The 27,533-nt window shown below is 49.2% G+C and overlaps 1 protein-coding gene across 3 annotated transcripts in view; it reads right to left on the bottom strand.

Annotated features, from left to right (window-relative positions):
* The window catches only part of LOC149367130 (ferric reductase 1-like), an 87,765-nt gene that overhangs the window by 24,319 nt on the left and 35,913 nt on the right, over window positions 1-27,533 (bottom strand). For all 3 annotated transcript variants that reach the window (XM_089554329.1, XM_089554339.1, XM_089554335.1), the window contains exons 2-4: window positions 6,493-6,704; window positions 3,898-4,034; window positions 739-830 (exon numbers count right to left, since the gene is read on the bottom strand). In XM_089554329.1, the coding sequence (XP_089410455.1) occupies window positions 739-830; window positions 3,898-4,034; window positions 6,493-6,679 (416 nt within the window). In that variant the 5' untranslated portion in view covers window positions 6,680-6,704. The remainder of the gene's footprint in view (window positions 1-738; window positions 831-3,897; window positions 4,035-6,492; window positions 6,705-27,533) is intronic.

Here is a 27,533-nt window from a genome sequence, read left to right as displayed (position 1 = left end):
CCTCTCTTTATTTTTTTCTGCGGACTACTTCCGTAGCCTTCACCGCGTTGCACATGATGTATGAAACGGAGTATAGCGACGTGAGTCGAGCCTAATCTCTTCAGCGTAACGCCACAATCGCGCTCCTAGCGGAGAGCGCAGGAGTTAGGCACCGGTGGTGGCACCGCCGCGGCTTGCGACGGCGCGAGTCGGTCGCCCTTCTCTTCGGCGTGACGTCACAACACCTGTTACGCTCCTAGCGGAGAGCGCAGGAGTTAGGCGCCGGTGGTGGCACCGCCGCGGCTTGCGACGGCGCGAGTCGGTCGCCCTTCTCTTCGGCGTGATGTCACACATGACGTCACACAGAGGTCAACTAAAGGTCAATGGTGGCACCGCCGCACCACGGCAAAGGCTGAAAGTGCAAGTAGTAAAGCTTTCGCTTTAAAACTCAAAAGAAGATAAAACAAAAGGCTCATCCCAGTAAAATTAGTTGCAGGCAGACAGCCAAAGCACGACGTGCAGTCCGCGGAATTATTAATAATAATAAAAAAAGAGAAGACGCCCCTATGGCGTTGCGACTACCTTTCAGAACGGCGGCTAAATTTAGAACAACATTGCCTAGTGTTGACCATTGCGCTAAACGCCGTCATTTTCTGCAACCTCTCCGGTGCTTAATGCTCCGCGAAGAGAGAAGAAGCATTACAGTGAACAAGCACCAATTACCACCGTCGCGGACTTGGAGAAAGCGAGCCTCCTCACCGGAAAACCACCTCGCCTGCCCAGTTTGCCGGCGGTGTCCATGTGGCCTTCACCTGGCTCTTGACATCGCCGTCGGTGTGAGTCAGCGCCGCCTGTAGTGAGAAACGCCAAATATAGCGCGAAAAGGTATGTGACCGCGAGCGATGCGCTAGCGCCTCAGGAATAGTTGGTCGATTACATCACCGAGGCAGATGAAATCATCCACGGGGGCGTCCAATACCGTACCGTACGTACTTCTTGCACCCCCTATATTTAGCCTGCGTCCTATATTGTATTTAGCCTGCGTCGTAACCCTTTCCATGCCTCCCTCTCTCAAAAGTCGCGTACACGTGGAGCTTAGGGTGAATTTGTACAGTCCCGAGCAAAAAATATTACCACAGATCACTGGCGATCAGAACTGGGATATCTCACCACGCGGCGCTGCGGTTCGCAGACCTGCCTATCGGGCCGTTTCTGTTTGAAGCCTGGGGGGGGGGGCACGGCACGAAGTAAGCTTTATCAAGCGTGCACCGCCCGAGCGTTGAAGTGCCGACCCTACGTGACTGTGCATGTGGCATTTATTTTGGCTCGGTTATCATGAGCAAAGATCTATTACTGTTTTTTTTTATGTCCGTTATGGTTTGTCAGAAGGAACTCGCGGGACCAATAGATGGTAGCGCTGCTTTTAGCCAGTAATTTTGACAGTCCGCTGAACCCCCCTAATACTGTAGAATGGGAACGGCCCGGCACTCTCGTTACCAGCCTCTTCGGCACACGCAGCGCCACATGTTGTCATTCCGGCACTCCGGTGTTCCGCAATGTGTGCGAATCTTTTTTACTCGCGACTGTACTCACTGCAAAAGAGGTTCACGCACCACGAAGACGATGGTGGAACAGGTGGCAGGTCTTGTATGAGACGCATACCATGCTACTTACGCAAAGCAGAGGAAAGAATAAGGTTAATCACTGCGACTATAGGCTTTGCAGTGCACTGTTATTACCGCGATGGCGTTAAAGGCCCCGCTGCGCAGAAAATCCGGTGTCGGCGTTGTGAGCGATAAATAGGGTGGCTCACGCAGCCACCCCCGGAGAAGCAGCCTAGGTGGGCAAGCTAGGTCACGTGACCTTGAGGGGGCTATCACAACCTAGCCCCCGGAATACGAGTGAACGAACCAGCCTGGGAGGTGGCAGTTAAGGCTTATCGCGAGTCGTTGCTCGGGAAGAGCAACTGAGGTCGCACAAGGCCCTCTGACTCTCGCCTCTCCCTCAACGAGGTTTTAACGCTAATTTGTATGTTACACCGGCACCTGTAGCAAAATGTGATTATCCGATGCGCATGACATGCCCACAGAAGTAATACACTTCGCGTGGCATTCATGCCTAGTGGACATCAGTGCTGCGTATTTCAGTAGCTGCGCTTTAATTCCATGAACTAATGACAGTGCCCCACTGGCGTTTCGCTGCTTCGCATGAATATTCAGTTTGTGCGAATATCCGCACAAGGACCAAATAATCCAAGAAATATTCGATTAGTATCGGATTCCGCTTTTAACTTTTAACTCCACTATTTGTAGTCGATTTGGTAACATAGCTAGCCTATTAGTATTCTATTCGGTTTCGAAAAAGCACTATTAGCCCACCACCAAGTAATTGGCATCGTCTATGTAAAACTTGCCCAGTGAGAAAATCATTCTACGATTATGGAAGCCAGCAGAGAGGATCTTATTCACTTCTTCGATGCCGAGGAAACAGGAATATCAACGCAGCTTTTTCAATGGGTATCGAAAATTCCTCACGTACACGGCAAACCTAGCGCACAGAGCAAAACGAACTCATGTGAAGACCCAGAACTAAGTCACCACGTGATCGCTGCGAAACTGGTTATAAGCTGCAAAATATTTGCATCCTGTTGAACTTCATTTTTCTGTACCTTGACAATAACGACGACTGTACCTCTGAACAAGACTCCTATAAAGAGCAGGCAGCTAAAACATGTACCATTTCCCCGCATGCAATAAAGAAAAATGGTGCTTTTTCTGTTTGCATTCGTTAATCTGTGCTTTCATCCTGCTTCTTTTCTGCATGAGTGTGGTTGAATTGACTTAGTCGCTTTATATATGGCTTCACACTCGGGTTGTGCATTAGCTTCTGTACTTAGGTTTCTTTTTTTTTATTGCTTTCCTGTAAGTTGGTATAGTACAGAGTGCTGTGCCAAATAGGGAGAGCTGACACAATGGACTGAGTTTGTTGACACTTGTAAGGAATCATGCCGTTTTGCCAGCCCCCTAGGGAACTGTACCAAGTTTCTCTATATTGAAAGATTGAGATTTTATTTGAACGTTGTCCGCAAATAAATTCATTCTAAGATAAAAAAACTTCTCCCAAATCGCTTGTAGCCCTCACTTATGATTTGCACGCATCCAACCCATGCATGGTCTTTGTCCCCATTTTACAGCGATAGCTCTAAAGAGGGCTTTTTCCGATTCCGCGCCGTCGGCGTAACACGCCACGTCAGTATGGTGTGGCGTCACGCTTAACGTCACGCATAACTTCGCTAACAACGTCACGCGTAATGCCACTGTAACTTGCCATGATCAGTGGTCTGAACACATCATCATCATCATCAGCCTGACTACGTTCACTGCCGGGAAAAGGCCTCTCCCATGTCTCTCCAATTAACCGCGTCCTTCGCCAGTTGCGGCCACCATATCCCCGCAAATTTCTTAACCTCATCCGCCTAACTTTCTGCCGCCCCTGCTACGCTTGCCTTCTCTTGGAATGCACTCCGTTACCCGTAAGGACCAGCGGTTATCTTGCCTTCGCATTACATGCCCTGCTCAAGCCCACTTCTTGATTTCGACTAGGATGTCGTTAACCCGCGTTTGTTCCCTCACCCACTCCGCCCGCTTCTTTCCATCGCTCGCTGCGCTGTCCTTATTTTAAGCTGAACCCTCTTTGTTAGCCTCCACTTTTCTGCCCCATAGGTGAGTACCGGTAAGATACAGCTGTTGTATACTTTTCTCTTGAGGGATATTGAACACAGGCGCCATTTTATTGTGCAAATTTGAAAAAAAAAACACTGTAAACAAACTTCCCACGACACGTGCCATCAGGTCATCTGGTGCTAAAGTAAAAAGGTACAAATTGCTTTTGTGCTAAGCATTAGTCCTCCACACTCACCGCTTCGTCACCCAGGCAGTTTAAGGTGGCCGCGGTAGCGTTGTCGTCAGGGACAAACTTCCCGGGCACCAGACTGTCGATGTCGTCCGCTTTCCTGGCCTGGATCAAGAAGCCCTTGAAGGTGCCGGTGAGCGTGACTGCGATGCCGCAAATGGAGAGGAGAGAGAAAGAAAGAAAAAGAAACAAGCGCGAAGACACGAAGAGGTAAGTTTGAGAAGCGAAACAAGAAACGCAAGCTGCCGTCAGCTCCGCGCCAGCATCACGGCGTTTTAAAGAAACCCATGTCTCGATCGTGGAGCCTCTGCCGTACCGTTACGCTGCCGCCTGCGAGGGACGCTGAACGACGCAGCCTCACGTTACGCCATTGTCGTCACGTGACTGCACGCCGTAGCTCGTCAAGTTTCGTGCGGGGTTTCGCGTAGGTCCCCCACGAGGGCGACTTTGGAGACATGTCTGGAACTAGACCGCCAGGGTGCGCACTGACTACATGCTGAAGCAAGAATGGTTACAATGTTGGAATGACTGAGTCATTCAGTTCCAGGACGACCGGTTAATCATTGGAGATACCAAATAAGGATGATATTTTTTCGCAGTTAGTCTCTGAGGGAGTCACGGCTGCGGTGTAATTGCGCTAAGGAAAGAGCCCGATGGTTGTTCCTAACAAGTTGGTCACTAAAGGATTATTTTCCGAAACATTTAACCGCTACTTCCTTAAACAGCATATGCCAGAAGTCGACATTTAGAGTCCACTTAAAGGGCTACAGTCGTGGGACATCCTTTTGAGATCCACAGTATAAATAAGCGCCACCGATTTCCTTTAAACGTTTAGGATATGATAATTTCGGTCCACAAACGATGACTGAAATATCTTGCAGTGTTTGTAAGGTTTGGATGTGTTCTTACAAACTCACGGAAATTTTCAACTTTCCTCAGCTCAGAGGATACTTGCAGCTTTAATGGCTCAAATATGTGCATACGAGCTTGGGCTAATAAACCCTGACCAGGGGTAATAAACATTTAAAAGTGATTTACCGCAAGCTCACGATTCTGCTTGCTTTCTTGGCAATTCAGGAAAGCATGCTGCCATAGGCTAGTTGGTGCTGCATGACGTGAGAACGTCAATGCCGAAAATCAGACGAGGAAAAGAAGAAAAGAAAAGTACACTTTAAACAGAAAGAAGTAAAAATACAGTAAGCTCTCCTTCATCGCATACCTTTTATAAAATAGAGTGCGCTAGAGGACAGGTTACTACTCCCTTTTTACTCCCGTATAGGTGTATTAATGTTTATAGTGTAATACACAGCGCTGGTGAGCGTCTTAAGTGTCTTATGCGTCTTTCCCTCTGTCCCTTGTCCGATTTCCACGTCGACTTTTTCACAACTTGCTTTCATTCGCCAACGGAAAACGAACTCCCATTGGCTCCCACTTCAACGTTCTTAACACGAGAGAACCGATAAAACTTTGGTTTGGTTTATGGTGGTTTAACGTCCCAAAGCGGCTCAGGCTGTGCGGGACGCCGTAGTGAAGGGCTCCGGTATAATTTCGACGACCTGGGGATCTTTAACGTGCACTGACATATCGCACAGTACACGGGACTCTAGAATTTCCCTCCGTCGAAATTCGACCGCCACTGCCGGGATAGAATCCGCGTCTTTCGGGTCAGCAGAATACTCATTATGAGTGCTGGTTGTAAAAGTAGCTTAAAAAGCTTTTTACAGCCCTGAACCTTGTTCCATGGCTACGTCGCCTCCTGCGATTCCGCCGTCTAATATAGTGCACAAATTTTCCTTGCCGGGTATCAGAAGAATAAACGTCGTTCGAGAACTGTCACAAGCCCTGCCGTCACAATTGACGCTGTCGAGAATACAGCTTGTTTTGAGTGCGTTCAGCTGCACTTCATTGCAATAAGTTTCGGTGGGGTATACAAACAGTAATTTTTGAAAAATGCGCCCTCAGAATTGAAAATGATGAGTCTTATCGCCAAAAATTATTAAAGGATTTTTGTGGTTACACTACGCATGTGCAATCCACACCGAAACCGCTCCAACTAACGTACTAGTTGAGAAATTTTGCGCGGCGATATCTGAGCAACACTTGTTGGGCTAGTTAGTCTGTCATGCTTTCAAGGACCAGCGCACAAGAAAAAGGACGAAACGGACAGATTCGCGCTGTTTCAGCGTTCGTCTGTTTCGCCCGTCTTGTTCTTGACCGTGTTTTCTGTGCTTATCTTTGAAAGCAAGGGTGTATATGCGATGAGTCGTAACATGACTTGTGCGTTGGATTATTGCTTTTTCAATGTACAGGATGTTTTCTTTAAGAAGGTCCACAATTCTTAAACAGAGTGTTTTTATATGTAAAGAGAAACATTTTGCGGCATAGTAATACCAGTGTTAAAAACAGGATTACCCTCGCTCCGTTCAGAAGCAGCGCGCTTCTGGAAGGGCACAGAGCGACGTCAATCAAACCGCGACACTATGAGGCGCACATTCAGCGTAGGATTCACAAGTCACATTCACATTCAGCGCACATTCAAAAGTCTATGGACAGTCTATAGACTGTCTAACAATTTTTTTACACGGTAAGGGCAACACTCACCGCGGACAGTCTGTTCAGGCTGCTTCTCCGCCGTGACCTGGTAGCTGTCGGCGCCGGACTCCGAGGGAGCACCGTGTCCCGGCACCATGGCGTTGCAGGCACCCTGAGGCGCCCCCGTGTGGTACGGGACGGCGGTGCCCAGGAGGACCAGGAGGACAGCCAAGAAGAAGGGAAACCGGGTGGCCATGCTGGCGGTTGCTGATGTCCAAAACCTTGAGAAGAAAAAGGGTGGAAATATTATGTCAGCCTCTTCACATCGCATACGGAACATCCCGTACCCGCAATCCCGAACCCGCAATCGCGTACCCGCAATCGCATACCCGCAATCGCATACCCGCAATCGCATACCCGCAATCGCATACCCGCAATCGCGTACCCGCAATCGCGTACCCGCAATCCCGTACCCGCAATCCCGTACCCGCGTTCTCGACAGTGGCAGCCACGTTTCGATGGAGGCGAAACTCAAAAGACGCCCTTGTGCTGAACCATGTCCGTGCACGGTAAATATCCGCAGTGTGGTTCATTTTTTTTTGTTACAGTCCACGAACTTTTCTTCAAGTACGATGCCATGAAAAACATCGCGATGGTGGTGGTGGGAAAAAAAAACATTTATGGACAGATACGTACAGGAGGTTACGCATGAGCTCACCCACAACACGCGGAGATGCATGCCGCCGACGTAAGTCTGGCTTTCGGTTTGCCTTATGCATGAGCTGACCCAGATGGGGCGAGCCCTTACAAGTACTAGAGTTCGGGACCCCAGCGGCGTCGGCCGCCGCCCGGGCTCGCACGACCAAGGCCCGTTGGGCCTGGGCAGCCGAGCAGGGTCGCCTCCCAGTCCTCCCGGGTTGGGTTGGGGTGAGGGGGGATGGCAGGGTTGGAGGAGCAGGCCCACACCATGTGGTAGACGTCCGCAGACTTCTCCGCACAGTGCGGGCAGCTGCGAAACGCACCGGAGGCTACTGTTGGAAGCGATCCCTCTCGAGAAAGTCGTCTCCCTCGACCCCCGCCCCTCTCCTGCCCGCCGTGGTGGCTCAGTCATCTGATCACTATCCTTTTATCCCATTCCCCCAAACGCGGCGCAACGGCGGTGATTCCCTCTCAGAGGAAACAGCTGAACGTGTCGCGACCCCCCCCCCCCCCCCCTTTTCCAATACACAATCATTAAGGATCTCTCACAACAACAACAAGTCTTTAAGCGCTCGGCTGCTGAGCGGAAGCACCCGGGTTCGAACCCGCAGCAGCCTCGTTTCGATGGAGACGAAACACAAAAGACGCCCGTGTTGTGTGCAATGGCCGTGCACGTTGAAGATTCCCAGGTGGTCGAAAGTAATCCGTGTTCCTCCGCTACGGCACCCCTTTCTCTCTTCTTTCACTCCACCTTCCTCTTTACCCCCGTGATGCAGTTTAGGTGTCCACCGAAATGTGAGACAGTTACTTCGCCATTTCCTTTGCTCCAAAACCAATTTTTTTGGTACTTTACTTCTGGTACTTGGTACTTTACATGGCGAGCTTCTCAATTTAGTGCAGGGCAGAGCACACAGCGTCCCTCGCTGATTGAAGCGCCGTAGTGGCAGCCCCGTCTCCTTCGGATATTGCGGCGTATCAGGCAGCTGACGCTGCTTTCTCACCTTCGGGTTACATAAAAAGGCTTCGGAAAAGCCATAACCAGTACGAGCATTATGAAGCGTGTAGACGTCGTCTGACGCTCCTGCCGATAAGGGCCATGGACAGAAACAGACGTGTTGTGTTATGCGGACCATTATACAGAATCCGTAAGGTCTTACTCCAAGAAGGGAGCCTGAAGTCACCCGTTCGAATTCACTATACATAAGCAGTGCGCAGTGACTGCACCATAGCTTGAACTTGAGCGTGCAGAGGTAAACCTATAACGCATCCCGACGCATTATTCTAAGGTTACCGTCCTGAATACATTAAAGGGTGTCGTGAACTGGCAGTTCCTGAACGAACGGCATTAATCATTCTCGCGCAGACTTATATCCTACCCGCTAATGAACACACACAGAAACCATGCAAAGCAACTCTGCATAAAGTGATATCGACGCGAATGCGTAGTAAGGGATCGCAACGATCGTCTAGTGGTTTGAGCATTTGCCTCACACTCCAGAGGTGCGGGGTTCGATCCCCAGTGCCGGCGGGAACCCACCGGTGGTGTAATGGATATAATAAGTTTTCCTTTGGGCTGGTGCTCGGAATCTTTGCTGTGAAATGCTTAAGAAGTAAGTCTTTCATCCCACCTTGAGTAAACGAAAAAAACATGTCACAAGGCCTCTAGGGTCACAGGTATTGTGGCTTCCAGCCACCATGTCACAGGCGCCCTGGAGCCATAAAAATTCGTCATCATAGTGTCGGCGGTACGTAACTGTCTCCTGCTTCCGTTCCCAGTTTACTCAAAGGACCGAATTCACTGCCACATTGAAATTCCTCAAGAAATTCCATCCCCACAAAAAGAACGTCAAACGAGGCAAATCTGTTCTTTCAGTTCATAGCACGCGTCAGAATAGCAGTTGGCTTGGTTTTCAGGCTACGCCGTAGTGAAGGGCTCCGGAAATTTCGATCACCTGGGGTTCTTTAACATCCACTGACATCGCACAGTACACGGGCCTCGAATTTCGCCTTCATCGAAATTTGACCGCCGCGGCCGGGATCGAACCCGCGTCTTTCGAGTCAGCAGCCGAGCGCCATAACCCCTGAGCCACCGCGGCGGCGGATAGCAGTTGGCAGATGCGTAAGCCACACGACTGCATTCAAGCTACCTTATGTCGTAATTCTTCAGCCGAACGCATGTTTCTCTTAAGCCGTACTCGGAAACTAAATGCCGCGAATATTTAGGCATGTGCTCCTGCAAAAGCAATGAATACACGCAGAGTCACGCATGTCACGCATGCCGACCGAAGCCGCAAACGGCATAAACGGAACGAGGTGCGCTAATCCTCTCGAGACCGTGTCCAGCAGCTTTCCAGGTCACCGCCAGCTAGGCGTGACTTGGAAGTTAAAAGGCAGACGGTGCGACCGCGCGTATCGCGGTTACTTAGCGCGTCGAGGTTTATGCACGCAAGACCACGAGCATCGCTACCCACGCAACCAGTTCCCGGGCTACAGACTTTGCCCGGCATCGAAATTCACGTTTATTCCTCGACGCGCGTGATTGGCGTGCTTAAGCTTCGTGCGTGTCGCCGCCTATTGTCTTGCTCTTGGCACGACGCTTTTTCGGTCGCCCCTGAATGCTTCTCTTTTTCTCAAAGTGTTTCTAGACCATGACCGCAAAGGCGGGCACTATTCGACGTTTGCAGCCAATAAAAATGCGAACTGTCGCCAATTTGCTGCACACTTAGTCGTTAAAGGAAAACTGGGAACAAATCAATGTTCCCCTATACCAACTGATTGCCGCGCTTTAATGACAAACATGTTACTCCAATTTATAATCTCGAAATCACCAGAAAAAAAGTGAAGTACTAGTGTCGCCGCCACCGGCCGTTTTCATGAGCAAATTGCGTTGAAGCGAGTATTTTGACACGAATCTCTGAGGCTAAGACAGACACGAATCTCTGAGGCTAAGACACACTGCCAACGGCGTCTTTGTAGGCGTCCATAATCTCGCAATTCACCACCGACATCACGAGCATGAACCTCACCACGGAAAAAAGGTATCCAATTCTCAACTTCTTTAATGAATACACCTTTTTCTGCTAAAAGAAGTGAAAACAAGAGAACAAAACTGCAAGCGAGTGCAAGAGCTACACCAAGTTGTCCTCACCTGTCTCTTTAAAGGTGTTGCGCGCTGATTTCATTCCAAATAAGAGTATTTACTCATTAGCATCCACCCAAGCGCAGTCATACGACTACAAAGGAAAGCTACATAGCTTACACAGTTGCAGAAAAATGCGTCTTGGTCCTTTGTTCGAACCCGGCACCACCGCCTCACCGGTACAGCCGCTCTACCAACTGAGCTAACCGGAAGTGCTAGCATACAGCATGGCGAGAGCGAATTGATCAACAAATTTTGTTTCAGAAGAGAGACAAATGTGACGTGTGCGTCACATTAAGCTGAGTCCTAGCTTTCAACTACCGGGGAAATTAAGTGGAGGGATAGATCACAAATGCTATTCGACAACCTAATTCTATACGAATTGAACAGTAGCGTTCTCGCAGAAAAAGTACCGTGCACGTAAAGAACGCAAATGTGTAAGGAGAGAACCTGCTGGCTACTTATTAGTTTGCACGAAGCACAGCACTAGTTCCCGATATAGTGTGCACACTCAATTAAGGGAACGGAGAAAAGTGGCGCACAGCACGCCGCAGAGCGCTACCGAGTGAAATGGTGCTGTACAGGAACCAGTGTTCCGAAATACGAGTACATGGTTACAGAACAAAAGTTGAACACGAAGTGTATGCGCAACGGAACATTACCGATTACCGCATCAGAAACACATTTACTGTCCCTTCGTAAACTGTACAAACACGCATGCTTAGTTGCCTAAAAGCAGCACGGTATTTGCATCGAAGGAGGCTCGACTAGTGTTTACATACTACATCAAGACGACATGGTTTCAGAGAACAATAAAACAAGCAAACAAACACAGGAGGAACAAACAAGAAATTTCGAAATTCTCGAAATGAATTCCCGAAACAAATAAGAAAAAAAAGTAGAAGCCCATCAACACTGCCTCGCACGGATATAAGGGCAAAGACACTGCCTTTGCTTTCGTCATATTGTGCGGACAAACCGCGCGACCGCTAAAGATCACCGCTGACAGTTCTTCACCATGCTCTGTGCAGTGGACAGCCCTAGTGATTCCTACCCTGAGCAAATGATTTGAGATAGGTTGTCTCCGAGCGTTCATGGGCGCGGTGGTGGACCTCGTTTCTATACATCAATCCGACAGATCCATCTCATACGACCCGCCTCAATAGCCGCACACCACGCAGAACGTTCCAGCAGGTGATATGAGCAGTGAAACTAAGTGCTACATGTATTCTTCCCTTGGCGATTATTTCCTGCTGCACGGCAGAGGGTCAGGAGCTATCTGGAGTATACTTGATATGTTCTGCAGGGGCGTACGTATTGTCTGCTATGTTCGTTATCCACGAGAAAGTTTGAAGGGCGACGCCAATATATAAGCACATACTAATAAAAAGTACTAGTAAAAAATAATCGCATACATTCAGTAATAGAGCGGGAATCAAGCCCAATCTGCGCGATGCGCTGCGGTTACAACTTAATGCGAAAAATCTCTGCCTCTCCCGTAAACGAGAGTAGAGTAAGCATGAAATGTTTACGGGCCTAATGTCATCTCGGTGGACAGCCGAACCGCACCGTACAGGAAGGGAGGAACGCCACCACCCGTTCAGCGCGATGCCTTGCCATTTGAACGCAAGGTTTTTTGAGGAAAGGAAATGGCGCAGTAATTCTCTGCCATCTCGGTGGACACCCGAACCGCACCGTAAAGGAAGGGAGGAACGCCACCACCCGTTCGGCGCGATGCCTTGCCCTTTGAACGCAGCGCTTCTCCCCCGGATCACGTATGACAACGAAGTGTAACATGGCATTTATGTGCTTTTTGCACGCCTTATTAGAAATCGGAAATTATAATTCCGTGCATTATCAAACCCACAGCTCCACTGATATCTTGATAAACATTGAGAAGGCACTGGCAGCAGTTATTTTTTGTCTCGTTTGGAGACCAACCGGTGCTTGCATGCCGGTCGCGTAGGAGGGCTTAGAGAGTCTCGTTAAATCTCGTTAAGTCTCGTACGGTGCCCGGATGTTCTCGTTTCAGAGCCCGGATGACTGGAATTCAGTGCCCGAATGAGTGGATTTCAGTGCCCGAATGAGTGGATTTCAGTGCCCGAATGAGTGGATTTCAGTGCCCGGATGAGTGGATTTCAGTGCCCGGATTAGTGGATTTCAGTGCCCGGATTAGTGGATTTCAGTGCCCGGATGACGGGAATTCAGTGCCCGGATGAGTGGATTTCAGTGCCCGGATGAGTGGATTTCAGTGCCCGGATGATGGCTCTAGGTCTCGGCGTGACGTCACCACACTGCCGACAACGGGGGCTAAAACCATTTCATGCTTAAAAAAAATGACTCGCATTAGACAATACTAGAGTGCACACGAATCCCAAGCAACACAGGGAATTGGCCCAATATTGCAAACGGATGATTTCACTCCGGCCCTTTGTATAACCGGCCTTTGCCTTTTTCGAAATAGTAATTTTAGCAACGCATCCAAACAACATATTTTAGGTTAAGTTGTCTCATTTTGTATTTTTTAATGCTGTTCTTTCTTCCCTTTGTTATCACCGAATGATGCTCTGTGTTGTTTTTCGTTTCTTTATGGGTGATTGTTATGTTGTTTGCCCCTCTTGCTTGGGCCACATAGGCCTGCAGTATTTTCAAATAAATAAATGCGTTTCGAATACTGGGCCGATCACTGATGCTGCTTGAGCAACAAGGCAGCAACGATGAAACCAAAGCGCTTCTTTACATTCGACTCGCTAGTTCTCCACATACGCAATGTTTATCTGAGCAGCACATACACGCGAAGATTCCGCCGGCGTAAGGCCATGGCTTCCGGTTTGCCTTGAAGGTCTTCCTTGCGCCCCAATCCAGCGCTCCCCTCGCACGCTTAGTAGTATTTCGCGTGCTTTTTTCTTTTTTTTTTTGCTTTTCGTACAACTAGAGACTCCTCGTCAGCGAGCATCATCAGCCTGGCCAGGCCATCCTCTCCCGTTGGTTCCCAAAGACGCTGAAGGTTACCTCATCTGCGAGCATAATGTTCCGACGAAACCCGCACGCTTCCGCTTCTTCCGAGGGAAAAAAAGTAAATAAAACAGGAAAACAGAAAACTAAGCAGGCTGGCATCCGTGACCAGAACAGGTAGAAAACGTAAAGAAAAAGTGATGCGGCGTTGGAAAGCGAGCCAAGGTTATAGGAATAAAGAGGCAGCAAAATACACGCACGCGCGATGATCGTGCAAGAGGATGAGGAGAGGTCCGAGGAAGGCTGAGGGGGGGCCAAGAACCGCCGGTTCAGTGACTCCCACGTAATAGCCGACGCAGAGGAAAAACGACGTCCGTGTAGTACAAGCGAGGCCGGAAACAAAGGCACGGGCAACGGAGGCCACCGGCTTGCCAGGGCGCGCACGCAATTTTGGATGCACGAGTACGGGATGCTCTTGAAGCACGCCTGACGCGGGGCTAGGTCGGCCTTGATACGGGCGCCCATAGCAACGTATACGGGTGCGTTAGGTTAAGTTAGGATGGCGTCCAGAGACGAGGACAATGGACGGCAAGACGGGAAAAAGGAAACGAAGGGTGTAATGTACACCATATAATGTACACCAATATGCTTGCATAATTTTGGACCCGTATGCAAAGTCTATCATAAGAAAGTCCGAGAGCATTCAAAGGAAAGCAATTAGTGGCTACAAATTTTGAATATAAGGAAAATTACGAAATTTGTCCTTGGTGAGTAGGTTGAAGGCGGTTTGTCGCCTGACGAGGCTATCCCATACTTAACAGCACTGGCAACTACTAGCAGGATTTGACTGAGAACAGTACTTGTCATACAATACACCCATACTTCTAATACAACTGTGCGATGTCCGTGCACGTTAAAGAACCCCAGGTGGTCGAAATTTCCGGAGCCCTCCACTACGGCGTCTCTCATAGCCTGAGTCGCTTTGGGACGTTAAACCCCAATAAAACCAAACCAAGCTATAATCGCCTAGCGTGTGCTTCATTAAGCATCGACGATTTTTAAACTAGCTGCTAACCGTTCTTATATGCATAAGCTTATGCATGTGCAGGTAGCACATGCTTACATCCAGACCATTTTTAACTAAGTGTGATCTATTGACATCGCGTGTTCAACCCAAAACGCGCCCAGAACGTGTTAGACAAGCGTTTTGTCCTCTGTGCATGAGCTCCTTGCATTTCGCCTAAATAAAAACGCGGCCGCCGCAGCAGGGATCGAACTCACGTCCTCGAGCTCAGCAGCCGAGAACCGTAACCATTGAACCACCGTGGCGGGAGGTACTGCGTCGTTGCAAGCAGTCTCTCATTGGAATGTGGTAATCTATCATTACAGGCCACCTTCAGTTTGTCCTCCGTACGCCTTTAATACAAGCAACCTCCAGCTTTATGCTTAAACGGTTCACGTGCCGTTGCTTACGGACGCCGAAAAATAGAAAAAAAAGACGCGTCCACCCCTCGCATATCCAACGATTTCCATCTACTTGTTGCTATGCCGGACGTTGAGTGCATGTAGATGCGAAAGCAACATAAAAAAAAAGGGACATAGCCAGGAAGGTTGACTTTCTATGCCGAGCTAGGGGTGGAGCTGAACATGACCGATTCGCATCATACCTGTGTCAAGAAAAAAAAACAAGAAAGAAATAAACTCTCGGCTCCGAGATTACCAACGTGTGGGCCGCAGGTGGGCTGTGCACGCGTGTGGCAGCCACGGAACCCTCTTCTTGATGAGTCCGCGACAGAGGAAATTGCTGCATACCTCAGGAGAGCGCATACTCTAGATAATCGCATCACAGCTTTTTTTTTTCCGCATGACAGGGCAGCTGTGCCCGTCGCACATAAGTGGCTTACACAAACCAACCGTCGTGATTTACACTTCAGTGGCGGGGCTCGAAATGATGACGCTGTCCGAGATATAAAGATCATTATTGGGCACGTGGCGCTATGCGGGATAGAAAAGCAATCTCGTCATGTCCATCCGAATCACGCCGAGTACCTGCGCACTATTTCGAACGCCGCCCTGTTTCGCGCTCGACTCCAGCGACACGGGAATCCAGTCAGACAGCAGCAGCTGTAGACCTTGGCAGGAAAGCCAAACCCCTGCAGGGTAAGCATTAGTTTCCGGGGAAACAAATAGCTTGCAGTTAGGCCTAGACACCGCATTAAGAAAAACAAACAAGAAAGGAAAACTAAACGAGTTGTTCTCGCACCTGTTATACCGTCCGTTTTCAAAGTCGCTTCTCTGAGCCACAAAAATAAAAAAAAAAATCTTGCTGAACAACTGAGCTCGAGACATCCTAATGACCGAAAATGACCCCTTCCGCGACACGATCGAAGTACAGGAAAAGAAAAGAAAAACGTCTGTTTCCGGATGTACACCTATGTCCGTTAGGGCAAACTGAGCCGCGCCTAAACACTTGCTACTGCCCTTTCCCCGTCCATCCTTCTCTCCAAGCAGGCGTGCCAAACGTCCATCGCAATCGACAAGTAAACGCGCTCTTGCATGCACACCAGCCCGCCCAAGGTCCAGCTAAATCGACGACGTCTTCGGCCTTCCTGCGTCCGTGCCTGTCGCACGGTGCATTGCCGAAGGTCGTTCAGGATGGCAGCTGAGTGACAGCGGGTCACGCGCTCTAAAGCGGCACCCCGACCAAGGCGACGGCGAACAACGCAGTTGGTTAAAACGAGGAAACAGGGTCTTTAGAAAGTGAACTGACCTCGCTTGGCGAAGAAAGCAGTACGCTAAACGAAGCAGCGAAGGTGCTTCGTTTTCGTCGGTTTTGAAGATACGCTAACGTGGGCGCAAAGTGAGCGTTAAGAGAGCCATCTTGTTCAATGCATGCTGCTCCCTCACCCTTACCCCCTTCTCTACCCACTCCAACCCTTACCCCCTTCTTTAACGGCGCCGAACTCGTTAAGCGAACACTAAAACTGTCAAGGCTTCGACCTACAGAGGGTCACTGAGGATGACGCACTCATTCGTATCATCATCATCATCATCATCAGCCTGACGAAGCCTACCGCAAAGCACACTTCTCCCGTGTCTCTCTAACCCTGGCCTTTGCCAGCTGCGGCCACCGTATCCCCGCGAGCTTTTTAATCTCATCCTCCCACCTGACTTTCTGCCACCCCCTGCTACGCTTGCCTTCTCTTGGAATCCACTCCGTTACACTTAAGGACCATCGGTTATCTTGCATTGGCATTACACGCCCTGCCCATGCCCACTTCTCCCTCTTGATTTCGACTAGGATGTCATTAACCCTCGTTTGTTCCCTCACCCAGTGTGCCCAGTTCCTCTCTCTTAACGTAAAACATATATTCTTTTCCATAGCTCGCTGCGTTGTCCTTAACTAAAACTGAATCCTTTGCGTTAGCCTCACGTTTCTGCCCCATAGGCGAGTCCCGGTAAGATACAAGTGTTGTAACTTTTCAGGAGGACACAGGGGCGCAACAAAAAGACACGGACATAGAAGTAGACAGGGACGAGCGCTTACTATCAACAGGCTTTATTTGACGTAGACCGTTAATATACCTCCGCTTACCCAAGCGCTCGTCCCTGTCTACTTCTATGTCCGTGTCTTTTTGTTGCGCCCCTGTGTCCTCCTGAAAAGTTATGAACCAACACACCCAAATACAAGTACTTCTGACAAGTGTTGTATACTTTTCTCTTTAGGGATATTGGTAAACTGCCATCCATGGTCTTAGAGAACCTGTGTAGTTATGGGGAATATCTTTTTTTTCGAAAGCGTGGAATACACAGCCTAACTACATGCAGTTGAGCACACTTACAACGACCGCAGATATAACGAACGCTCTCTTATTACGAACGTTTGCGGTGCCACTATCAAAATATGCATTAGGGCAATGGTAATTTATCTCAGATACAACGAACACCTGTGGCCGCACAACTCGGTTATAGCGAACCAGGAGGCATCATGAACTAGGCCTCGAAGTTGGGAAACTCCCGCTGCCAGCAAGTATGGAGACTGAGCAGCGTCTCTCAGACCCCGCGAGATCTCTCGGAAAGAAAATAAAAGGGTGGCAATGCAGCTGTCGGTAACCGCCGGCCAAGCACTCGCCGATCGTCTACAGAATCAGTGATTGCCTGCATGTGCACAGGCTGGTCAAAGCATCCGAAGTGGAAGCAGAAGTTACTCCGCACAGTCGTGGATCAAGTATAATGGCAGCGATTTGGTAAGTCTGAATGCCCTGCTGGTTACGCTGTGGTATGCGCTGCCTGCCTGGTCGGGCTCGCCTTTTGTCCGGATACCTTGTGCAGGCAGCGCCAGATAGCAGACAGCGCAGCTCATCTATTCTGTGCACATGTGTGCTGTGCTGCCTTTGTCGCTGCATATACCCAGGAACGATAGATGACGCTGCCGAAAACAGGCGCGATCGGACTCATGCATATCTGTTGCAGCGCGACGCTGATGCATAGCTGGCCGGATGTTGACTCGGTGGAGACACAACTGAGTTTTGCCCTTGCGGAGCCGTGTTGCGCGAGGTGCGAGCATTCCGCAAACACTGGGAATTTGATTCATGTGGCCGACCTGCCACTAGCTGCCGTGAATGCTTGAACCACGCGAGAGGTTGCTCGGGCAGAACTACCAGGATCCCACAAGCCCCACCGCGGTGGCTGTGTTTGAAACAGCCACGTGTGCATCGGTGGCGCATCGTTTAACCACTGCACCGCTGCGCCAGGGGTGGTATGAGGACTCGCCGCGATATATGAATGCAAATTAGAACTACTTGTTGAGTGAGCTGGTAGCTGTTCATTGTAAATATTTAAAGGCGCAAAAAAACGCACACCCACACAAGGGGCTAGCTCCGTCTCTTTGTTTTCTCCTGTGTGTGAGAGCATTTTGAGGACTTTAAACATTTACTATAAATATAAAGCAGAATTACCAATTCACGACTTATGGGCATGTATGCAGAACCTAAGCGACAGAAAAGGAGTACTTGCACGGGAGGCATCTGTGATGCCATCGCATTGTACACTTCAGGGTAGGTTAAGCGTTATGGGATGGTGAAAGAAAACTGTATCCGGGTCTGCGAAGTGAATGACAAGCAAAGAGGACTTCATGCCGCTAAAGGGACATAACACCATCGGGCCATGCCATTAAGACGCAGCGTAGGTGTGTTCTCCTGTCTTTTTTTTTTTAATGGAAGGGAATACGGTATGAGGATTCAAGCAATGATTATCTAATAAGTATAAATTACAATTTACCTTTTTCTTGTTCTCTAAGTAGTAACTTTCTGAACGCTTCCAAGATAAGCACAATACACTTTCACCTCTAATGTAGAGATAACAGAATACATGCTCGTGCGCGACTGTGTTTCCTTTGACATTGATGCCACCTATAGACCACCGCGTGGAGCCGACGTCAATTCAGTGACAGAGCTTAAACACTGCAGTGCTCTGCACACAAAGGGATATCTATAGCCATCGATGATAAGTTCTACGGACAGCTAACGCACGTGTGTAGTCATAAATAGTTGTATGTCTACGTGCACAGAAACCAGCAGGAATTTCCGGTTTTTGTCTACAGTCCGCGATGCGTTCATCTGCAGTCTACAATGCGTCTCATGCCCATACGCAGATATAAAATGAAGCCAAGACCATCTACCCTTTAGCAAACATGCCTGTTAACGCAGGCGAGCATTCAACCGGACACTTACAGAATCAACAGGGCACCAAACAGATATGGCAAATGGGGCCCTCGACGAAGGGCGCCACCCTTTGGGGGCATTCCTCCAACCTTTTCTCACAATAAAAGTTTTTTTCTCTCTCTCAACAGGTAATAAAGTCGAGCTAGTTGGCATGCGTTCATATTGAAAAAATACAGCTAACTTTGGGACACAAACAGAACGAAAAGAAAATTACAGAAAAAAGCACATTGTCCAGTGTTTTTCTTTTGTTCGTGTCTCAAAATTAGCGTCCACATTTCTTCAAGAGGAGCTTACAGAACTGGGCACTTATTCTCCAGAAGTATCGCACTTCTCGTAGCATCGCTGGTCATGAGTTTGTAAAGTAGCTAATAAACCACTACAAGCCATGAATCGCGGGATAACTTAACACTGAAGTGCGCAGGTCGCCTAAGTGAGCTCACACAGGCAATGTCCCGAGAACACGCGCAAAGTGGTCGCCATTTCTAATGGGCGACAAGGAAAACCAGCACGACGTGAACCTGAGCAATCGCTATCCTCCTCTGGAAATAGTCACCCGAGAGAATGCAAAGCGGTCAAGGGAAGCCTGGTCGCTTCTGGCAAAGACGGTACCTGCACCTGTTTATAACCCTGCCCACTTATTCGTCTTCGCCACTTCCGTCACGGCGCGGTTCAGGCGTTAATACAAACTAAGCCTAACCGAACAAAGCCGGCACGTGTTCGGAACGAGGTAATGCGGCTTACGAAATGCGCGCTATTATTTGGGCTGACAATAAAATGCACGCATATTGCAGCAGGAAAAGGGGACGTCGATGGTGGTGACGAGCACGGAAAGGATGAGCACAAATGTGCATTCGCACGCTATTGTTACGGCAGAACACGCGCCAAGGTTAGCTTCTTTCCTCTCTGGCGCTTAACGAACTCGGGAACCCGCTGCTTCGATGCACGTGGGCTGGCCACGTGACAAGGAGCTGTAGCAAATGCGACTGTTCCTATTTCCACTCGCGTCAGCATAGGAACAGTGCGCTATTCCCCAACCGCTCAAGAAGAGTTTCCTCTCGATAGCGCTTTTTCTAGAAGTTCACTATGTCTGCCAATGCACACGGCGTCCCCTTCCAAAATACATATACATTTGTGCACTTCCGAATATTTCTATTGCACATTTAATTTTGTCCTATTTCTGAGACCTATCATTACTACTTCCAGTTCAGTTCGGTCAAGTCCACTACTCGGCTAGATAGCCTGGTTCACTTAGGTGGTACAGTGACTGCGCACGTGAGGCGTTGGTCCGTGGTTCGAACCTCGAACAACAAGAAATTTCTCATCATCTAACAGTTTCAGAGAGCTCCACAGCATTCCTCGGTAGCCATAAGGCTCAGCTTAGAAGAGATTTATGGCTAAGTATTTCTTGCTGCCTATCATCAACTGAAAAGCAGTAATCGCGATCGCCTTCCGTTTCACGTTCAGCAGGCATTTCAAGACCCACGGAGTTAAATGACCTGACATGGCCTTTTCTATCCGCAACATGGCAAAGTTTAGGTACTGAAGTCAGTCATCAACATTGAGTTCGCTGAGCGTAAAACTGCAGATTAATTTCTGAGGACACAGAGAATGAATCGCAAGTGTGACGTCGAAGCGCTTTTACATTCGTTACCATCGATACAAGGAGGAAACTCATACTATATCCTAGCCCACGACATCGACTCCGTCCTTTCCTGTCCCCTTCGCCGTCCATAGAATGCGTCAGGCCCTGCGTATACACAGCTCGAGACTTCGTTACCATTCCGGCCAAGCCCCGCATTAGGCAAACGGCGCATCGAAATCGCGCGTGCGCCTCTCGGGTTTATCCCGCATTACCATTGCTCCGTGCAACGCCGCCGCTCAAGGTCAGGAAAGCCAGGAGAGCGTGACTGAGCATGCAGCGAGAAGAGGCAAGCAGAGCGGCCCGGAAGAAGCAACCAACCGACGCGGTCCGCAGCCGCCAATACCATATGCACCGCAGAGCCAGATTTACCACTCCGCGGTGGGCGTAGTACGCCTGCTCGCGCGGGCGTGCGCGCGGTTTTCTTTTCGGCATAACCGCGCACACACCCGGCGCGCAAGATCGCGCATGCGCAGAAGGCGCCCGCAGCCGCGTGCGAGACTTTTCAGGGCTCCAATGTCTGCCAGCGTATACATGAACAGTATACACAGTATACACGAACAGTATGCATGAACAGTATACACAGTATACACGAACAGTATACACAGTATACACGAACAGTATACACAGTATACACGAACAGTATGCATGAACAGTATACACAGTATACACGAACAGTATGCATGAACAGTATACACAGTATACACGAACAGTATGCATGAACAGTATACACAGTATACACGAACAGTATGCATGAACAGATATTAGTGTGGGCTTAAAAATAAATAAGAAAAAAGTGCCCTGCCCGCGTATGCATGAACAGTATGAACAGTATACACAGTATACACAGTATGCGCAGTCTACACAGTATGCGCAGTCTACACAGTATGCGCAGGCTACAGTATGCGCAGGCTACAGTATGCGCAGGCTACAGTATGCGCAGTCTACAGTATATCGCCCCGCCGCGGTGGCTCAGTGGCTATGGTGCTCGGCTGCTGGCCCGAAAGACGTGGGTTCGATCCCGGTCGCGGCGGCTGAATTTCTTTGGAGGAGAAATTCGAGGCCCGTGTACTGTGCGATGTCAGTGCACATTAAAGAACCCCAGGTGGTCGAAATTTCCGGAGCCCTCCATTACGGCGTCTCTCATAGCCTTAGTCGCTTTGGGACGTTAAACCCCATATAACGAAACCAGTCTACAGTATACACAGTATGCAGTATACGCGAACTAGGTGGTCCCTGGCAGGGCTGCTGTCGTAACACGCAATCTTGCCACAGCATGTGCGGTTAGGCAACAAACAAAAAATAATGGGACGGGATGAAGGTTATTCGATGCAGCGCGCTCAAGGTCGGGATGAATAATAGCGACAGTGAAGGACGAATGCGCTTCCACGTAGCGCGCGTGTGCACGGATGTAGCTGCGCCGGATGCAGGAGAAAATGCTGCGGAGAGCAGAGTCTACACTCTGTTTAAGACTAATGCATTGAGCATGATTTGATAATCGCCTTGCCCAGGTTTTCACTCCAGGAGAGGTTGCCTTGTAGATGGGACACTTATCTTTAGGACTCTTCGTTATTTCTGACGATAAAAGCTGACAACAGGCGTGAAAAAATCTTGCATAAAAATTGTTTAGGAGGTCTATATATTGTCCGTAGACTTTTCTAATAAGTCTAAACTTTCTATAGCCATAGACTAGTCAACAGCCACTATACAATGTGTAGATTTACAACCATACCATTTTAGTGTAATTTTGCCTATACACAGTCTGTAAACAACGGATAGACAAAAGGAAATATCTATAGGAAGGCAGTGAGCCTGGAGTTTGCTTATATCAGTTGTTTACAGCACTTTCATGACAAATTGGTTCCTTTAACTCAAGACGAAAATTATGTAGCCTATATTAAAGTTAGGATGGTTCTTTTCCATGCTTCAGAAGTGCCCCGTCAGAGCTGATTTATAATCTTGAAGGTCTGCTGCACTTGCGGTGGCCCATCGGGTACGGGATAATTACGACTTGCAACGACAGGAAGAAAGGAGAAAGTAAACTCAAGTTTATATACAGGAGATTTAAAAAACGTGCAGCATGTTAAACAGAGCGACAAACAAGACGGAACTGGCTAACGAAGAAATCTTCCCTTCTCGGCATAGGCGACACTGCAGAGCACCTAATTAGACCTCGCCCAGAACTACGGACTATGCTACCGGCCTCGGTTTTAAACCCTCGGGAGTCAGTCTCACATTAAAGAAGCATTCCATAGCAGCAAGCCTTAACACCATGGTTCCTTGCTGAGCACAACCCCATTCAACCTTAAATATACTAATAAATCTCCCCCAAAACACACACATACCAAAAAAAATCAACAAATTAGTCACAAAACGCAACGCACAGAGATATCCGCCAAAGCGACTAGCCAGCTGAATCGCGTGCCCCGCCCTGCAACTTTGACAGTGCGCACGAAATCTTGTCTCAAAGTTAAAAAACAAAAACAAAAATTAGACGGACCCAGGAGTCCCTTTCTTCATGTGTCAATCCAGCGTCTGTTTAGAGAACACTATGACCCCTTACGGTTGCCACGCTCGGGCAATTTCAGCAAACCGGGTGGGTCACTTCCGTGCAATTTCCCATGGGTTGGGGGCGTACGACGGGATGACGGAAATGTGCGGCTGCGCGAAATCTGCCCGCGGAAGCTCTCAGCAGTCCAGCCGCTGGAGTGCTGCCTGCAGCTCTTAGATTCGATGTAAGGGTCAGCAGACTGTCAGCGAGAAGGGGAAACAATTTATTCCCAACGCCCATCCGGTGTGCTAGATGACGATTCAACCAATTTTCCCCCAGTGCTTCCCGGACGTGCTGAATAAGGGGCGGCATTATTAGAAGTGTTGAATCATCATCATCATCAGCCGGACTACGCCAACTGTAGGGTAAAGGCCTGGCCCATGTCTCTCCAATTAACCCTGTCCTTTGCCAGCTGCGGCCACCGCATCCCCGCAAATTTAATCGCATCCGCCAACCTAACTTTCTGCCGCCCCCTGCTACGCTTGCCTTCACTTGGAATCCACTCCGTTACCCTCAAGGACCAGCGGTTATCTTGCCTTCGCATTACATGCCCTGCCCAGGCTTTTCGTTTTTGGAGCGACCTGGTATTCCCGACAGGTGTACGGCGGTGTAGGCTTCGGGAACCGCGGTGAAAGGTGTAGTTGTCTTGAACGGGCGAAACCCTACCTCATAGAATACAACATCGCTATGGTCATCGCAGGCTGAGTTCACATTGCGTTGCCGGAGAGAAAACAACCCGCCTCTGATTGTTTGCTTGAATTCTGCAGTGAGGAACACGATGGCAGCAAGAACAACATTATTAGAAGTTGGAATTAAAGAATACCTATACATGTCGCTTACGGAAAATACTAAGAGCCGAAGCCTGCCCAAATTAGGGCAATAGAATAACCTCCACGACTTTCTGTGGCATACCGGGAGAACACATTTAGGTTTGGTTTATGGTTTGGTTTATGGGGTTTAACGTCCCAAAGCGACTAAGGCTATGAGAGACGCCGTAGTGGAGGGCTCCGGAAATTTCGACCACCTGGGTTTCTTTAACGTGCACTGACATCGCACAGTACACGGGCCTCTAGAATTTCTCCTCCAAAGAAATTCTAGCCGCCGCGGCCGGAATCGAACCCGCGTCTTTCGGGCCAGCAGCCGAGCACCATAGCCACTGAGCCACCGCGGCGGCAGAACACATTTAAGCCATATGACAAGTGCTCGAAATAAAAAAAAAAAATCAAGTTATTGTAAAAACACAACTTCACGCGCTTCTGACCTCAGCCTCGTTCGTAAATAATAAGCTGTACCAATTTATTTGCGAACTCCTGGACGCCTTTCATATAAAGGAAAGAGCAAATTGCTGTATTAGTGATGCTTCGGTTTTTATGTACACTTCGGAGTTCAACCTTTGCGCGGCAATATTTTCTGGTGTTACCTTGGCACGTGGTTGTTGTGGTTTTTATTCTCTGTGTAGTGAGCAGACGAGTGAGGCTTTTTTATGCCCGAAATTTTTCTCAATAAACCAGTTGTGAGTGCAGCGTTCATCCGTGTTTTTGCATGTTCCTTCTCTGTGTGTTTGTGCTCCTTCGCTGCCGGTATGAATCAAGAATGTTGCCAACTTGTCCAAAAACGTGTTTTACTGAAGCTAACATCGTCAAGTGGCCGGGCAAGTCGGTCAATTTGTATTTTTTTAGGGTTTAACGTGACGTTAAGGGATAGGAAGCGGGCGGAGTGGGTGAGAAACAGCGCGGGTTAATGACATCCTTATCGAAATCAAGATGAAGTAGTGAGCTTCGGTAGGGCACGTAATGCGAAGGCAAGATAACCGCTGGTCCTTAAGGGTAACGGAATGGATTCGATGAGAAGGCAAGCGTAGCAGGGGGCGGCAGAAAGTTAGGTGGGCGGTTGAGATTAAGAAGTTTGCGGGGATACGGTGGCCGCAACTGGGGAAGGACAGGGTTAATTGGAGAGACGTGGGAGAGGCCTTTGCCCTGCAGTGGGCGTAGTCAGGCTGATGATGATGATGATGATGATGAACGTCCCAAAAGGACTCGCACTATGGGTGAGTCGTGCACGGGTTATTGAACGCGCACGGACGTCTCAGTGCACACGGGTTTCTAGCATTTCGCCTGCATGAAACCGCCGCGGCCGGTAAAGGTGACCAAGAAGCTTCGACCAGAGTAGCGAACTGCCAGGTTAGGGGGCGCAGTTAGGGTCGCAAGCTCGGGAGCGAAGCTCCAGAAATCGTAGCTCCGTTCGAACCATCATATTATGAGGAGAGATTAATATATTTCGCAAGCAGGGTGTTAGAGAGCGGCATGAAAGGCAAAGAAACGCGGGGAAGACAAGAGTAGCGAGATAGTATTAGCGACGGGTAGTTCTTCGGGGCAAGTTATCAGGGAATACAGCTGAGGTAAGGGATAAGTGGACGACACGCATAAGAAACAGCGGGGTGAACTGAAGGAAAAAGTGTTGGAAAAGCTAACAGTGTCTTCCTCGAATCTGTGCGTTTCCTGCTCTTACGTAAGGGAAAGAAAGCCCCTCCCAGGTCATGCGTTCGTATCAGAGGCCGCGAAGACTCGATGTACAAAGCGGAGCAGGAGGAAGGGGGAACGCCGCGAGTAACCGGAGCAGATAAGGTGAAGTGCCTCGCCGCGGCCACGCCGATCATATCGCGAAGGCAGCAGCCAAGCACTCGTATATACGCGCACAAGTTACTCAACAGGCGAAAGAAAAAAGAATAACAAACAGGGCGCTAGCAAGAATGAAACTCAGCGCGGAGAGACCGAGCGTGTATAGAGAACACCCAGAGGCAAACGTTTAACCGAGCGCTGTTCTCGCTCCGCGCCTTTCACCGTTATTTGCACATGCACGCGTCGTCACGTAACGGCTGCGCGCCGGTGGGAAGCTTGTCAGCCTCGAGGCTCAGTCGAGTTTTGCCCAACGCTTCGTGAAAGCCCCCGCCAACGTTTGGCGAAAGGTACTTGGCCAACTCGCGGGTGGGGCAGGCCAGGGAAAACGCCCATAGGATTTAGTATGCGCGTGCAGACGCGCAAACGAGATGTGGGACCCTCGTTGGCACAGGGCGCTAGAAGGAATGTGCGTGCAGGTTTCACGCCTCGAAGGCGCTCGCGCGTTGCTGCTGAGCATGGAGGAATCTCTCCGACCCGCCGCGCTCCGAGGAGTTATTAGGATGCGTCGGTGGAAGCATGAAGTCAGCGAAACGCGCTGTTTTAGGCATGGAGAACTGGTCGTGTATACGCAGCAGTGGAACACGTGGAAACAAACATGCTGTGGCGTGCTTGCCTACTACACCTTTCTTGCGTGTTCAGTCGTGCGCAGTCGTGTTCAGTCGTACGCATAGATATATGTTATGATGTATGCATGCACGAGTGCTTCTGTGTGTGCATGCATGCGCATGTGTACATGAAGCAAGAGTTAGTCCATGTGCGACAGTTAGTCCATGTGCGACAGTTAGTCCATGTGCGACAGTTAGTCCATGTGCGACAGTTAGTCCATGTGCGACAGTTAGTCCATGTGCGACAGTTAGTCCATGTGCGACAGTTAGTCCATGTGCGACAGTTAGTCCATGTGCGACAGTTAGTCCATGTGCGACAGTTAGTCCATGTGCGACAGTTAGTCCATGTGCGACAGTTTGTCCATGTGCGAGAGTGCATTTGCATTATCAGTGGGCATGTGCGAAAATAGTGCGCACCTGAGAAATTAATGCATGCTTTTTAAGAAGAGACTGACTTAATGTGGACTTTCGTCCCTCTAATCTGAAGATAGATTGCCCACCAGTTTAACAAATCATTGCACCATTGTACAGCATTCATTATAGGCTGATAGGAGGGGCTTTTGCGTTGCAGTTGCAAGGCTGCTGATGTTGCATTTCATGAAACTTACAGTTTACATGACTGCTTTAGAAAGGCAGTCATATAAACCTGCTTCCACGAGTGCGCTCAATCAATTAGAAGACAGACAGCTCTCGTCTTGCACTTTCCGAGTACATACGGGAAAGGAGCACGCATGGAGCGCTGAAACTAAGCTCAAATCGATTGTTTAGCTAGATGCCAGTGCAAATTATTCAACAGATTTCTGGCAGAAACAAAAACTTGAGACATGCCCCACTTCAGCGCTCACCACTGAGCCCCGCCACGTCAATAACGGCCTACATTCACAAACACCCGATGAAATTAGCCTGAAATAAAATTGTAAATTAAGTACGGAACAGCTTAATGGAAAGACGAGGACTTTCCTGCTCACAAAAGCGCGATGTTGCCAGATCAGGGAGCCATAGCTTGGCTAAACCTAGTCGCGCACGCCAAGGTTTTACAGAGCCACGGAGCAAATTCAGCGTGGCTACTTCAGTACTCAAAACAAAAAAAATGCGACCGAACCCATTTTACACGAGTCGGT

Source organism: Amblyomma mixtum, chromosome 1, assembly GCF_055824585.1.
Source record: "Amblyomma mixtum isolate Tamu chromosome 1, ASM5582458v1, whole genome shotgun sequence".
NCBI classification, from domain to species: Eukaryota; Metazoa; Arthropoda; class Arachnida; order Ixodida; family Ixodidae; genus Amblyomma; species Amblyomma mixtum.
Note: the sequence above shows the minus strand (reverse complement) of the source record. Positions and strands in the feature narration are given on the sequence as shown.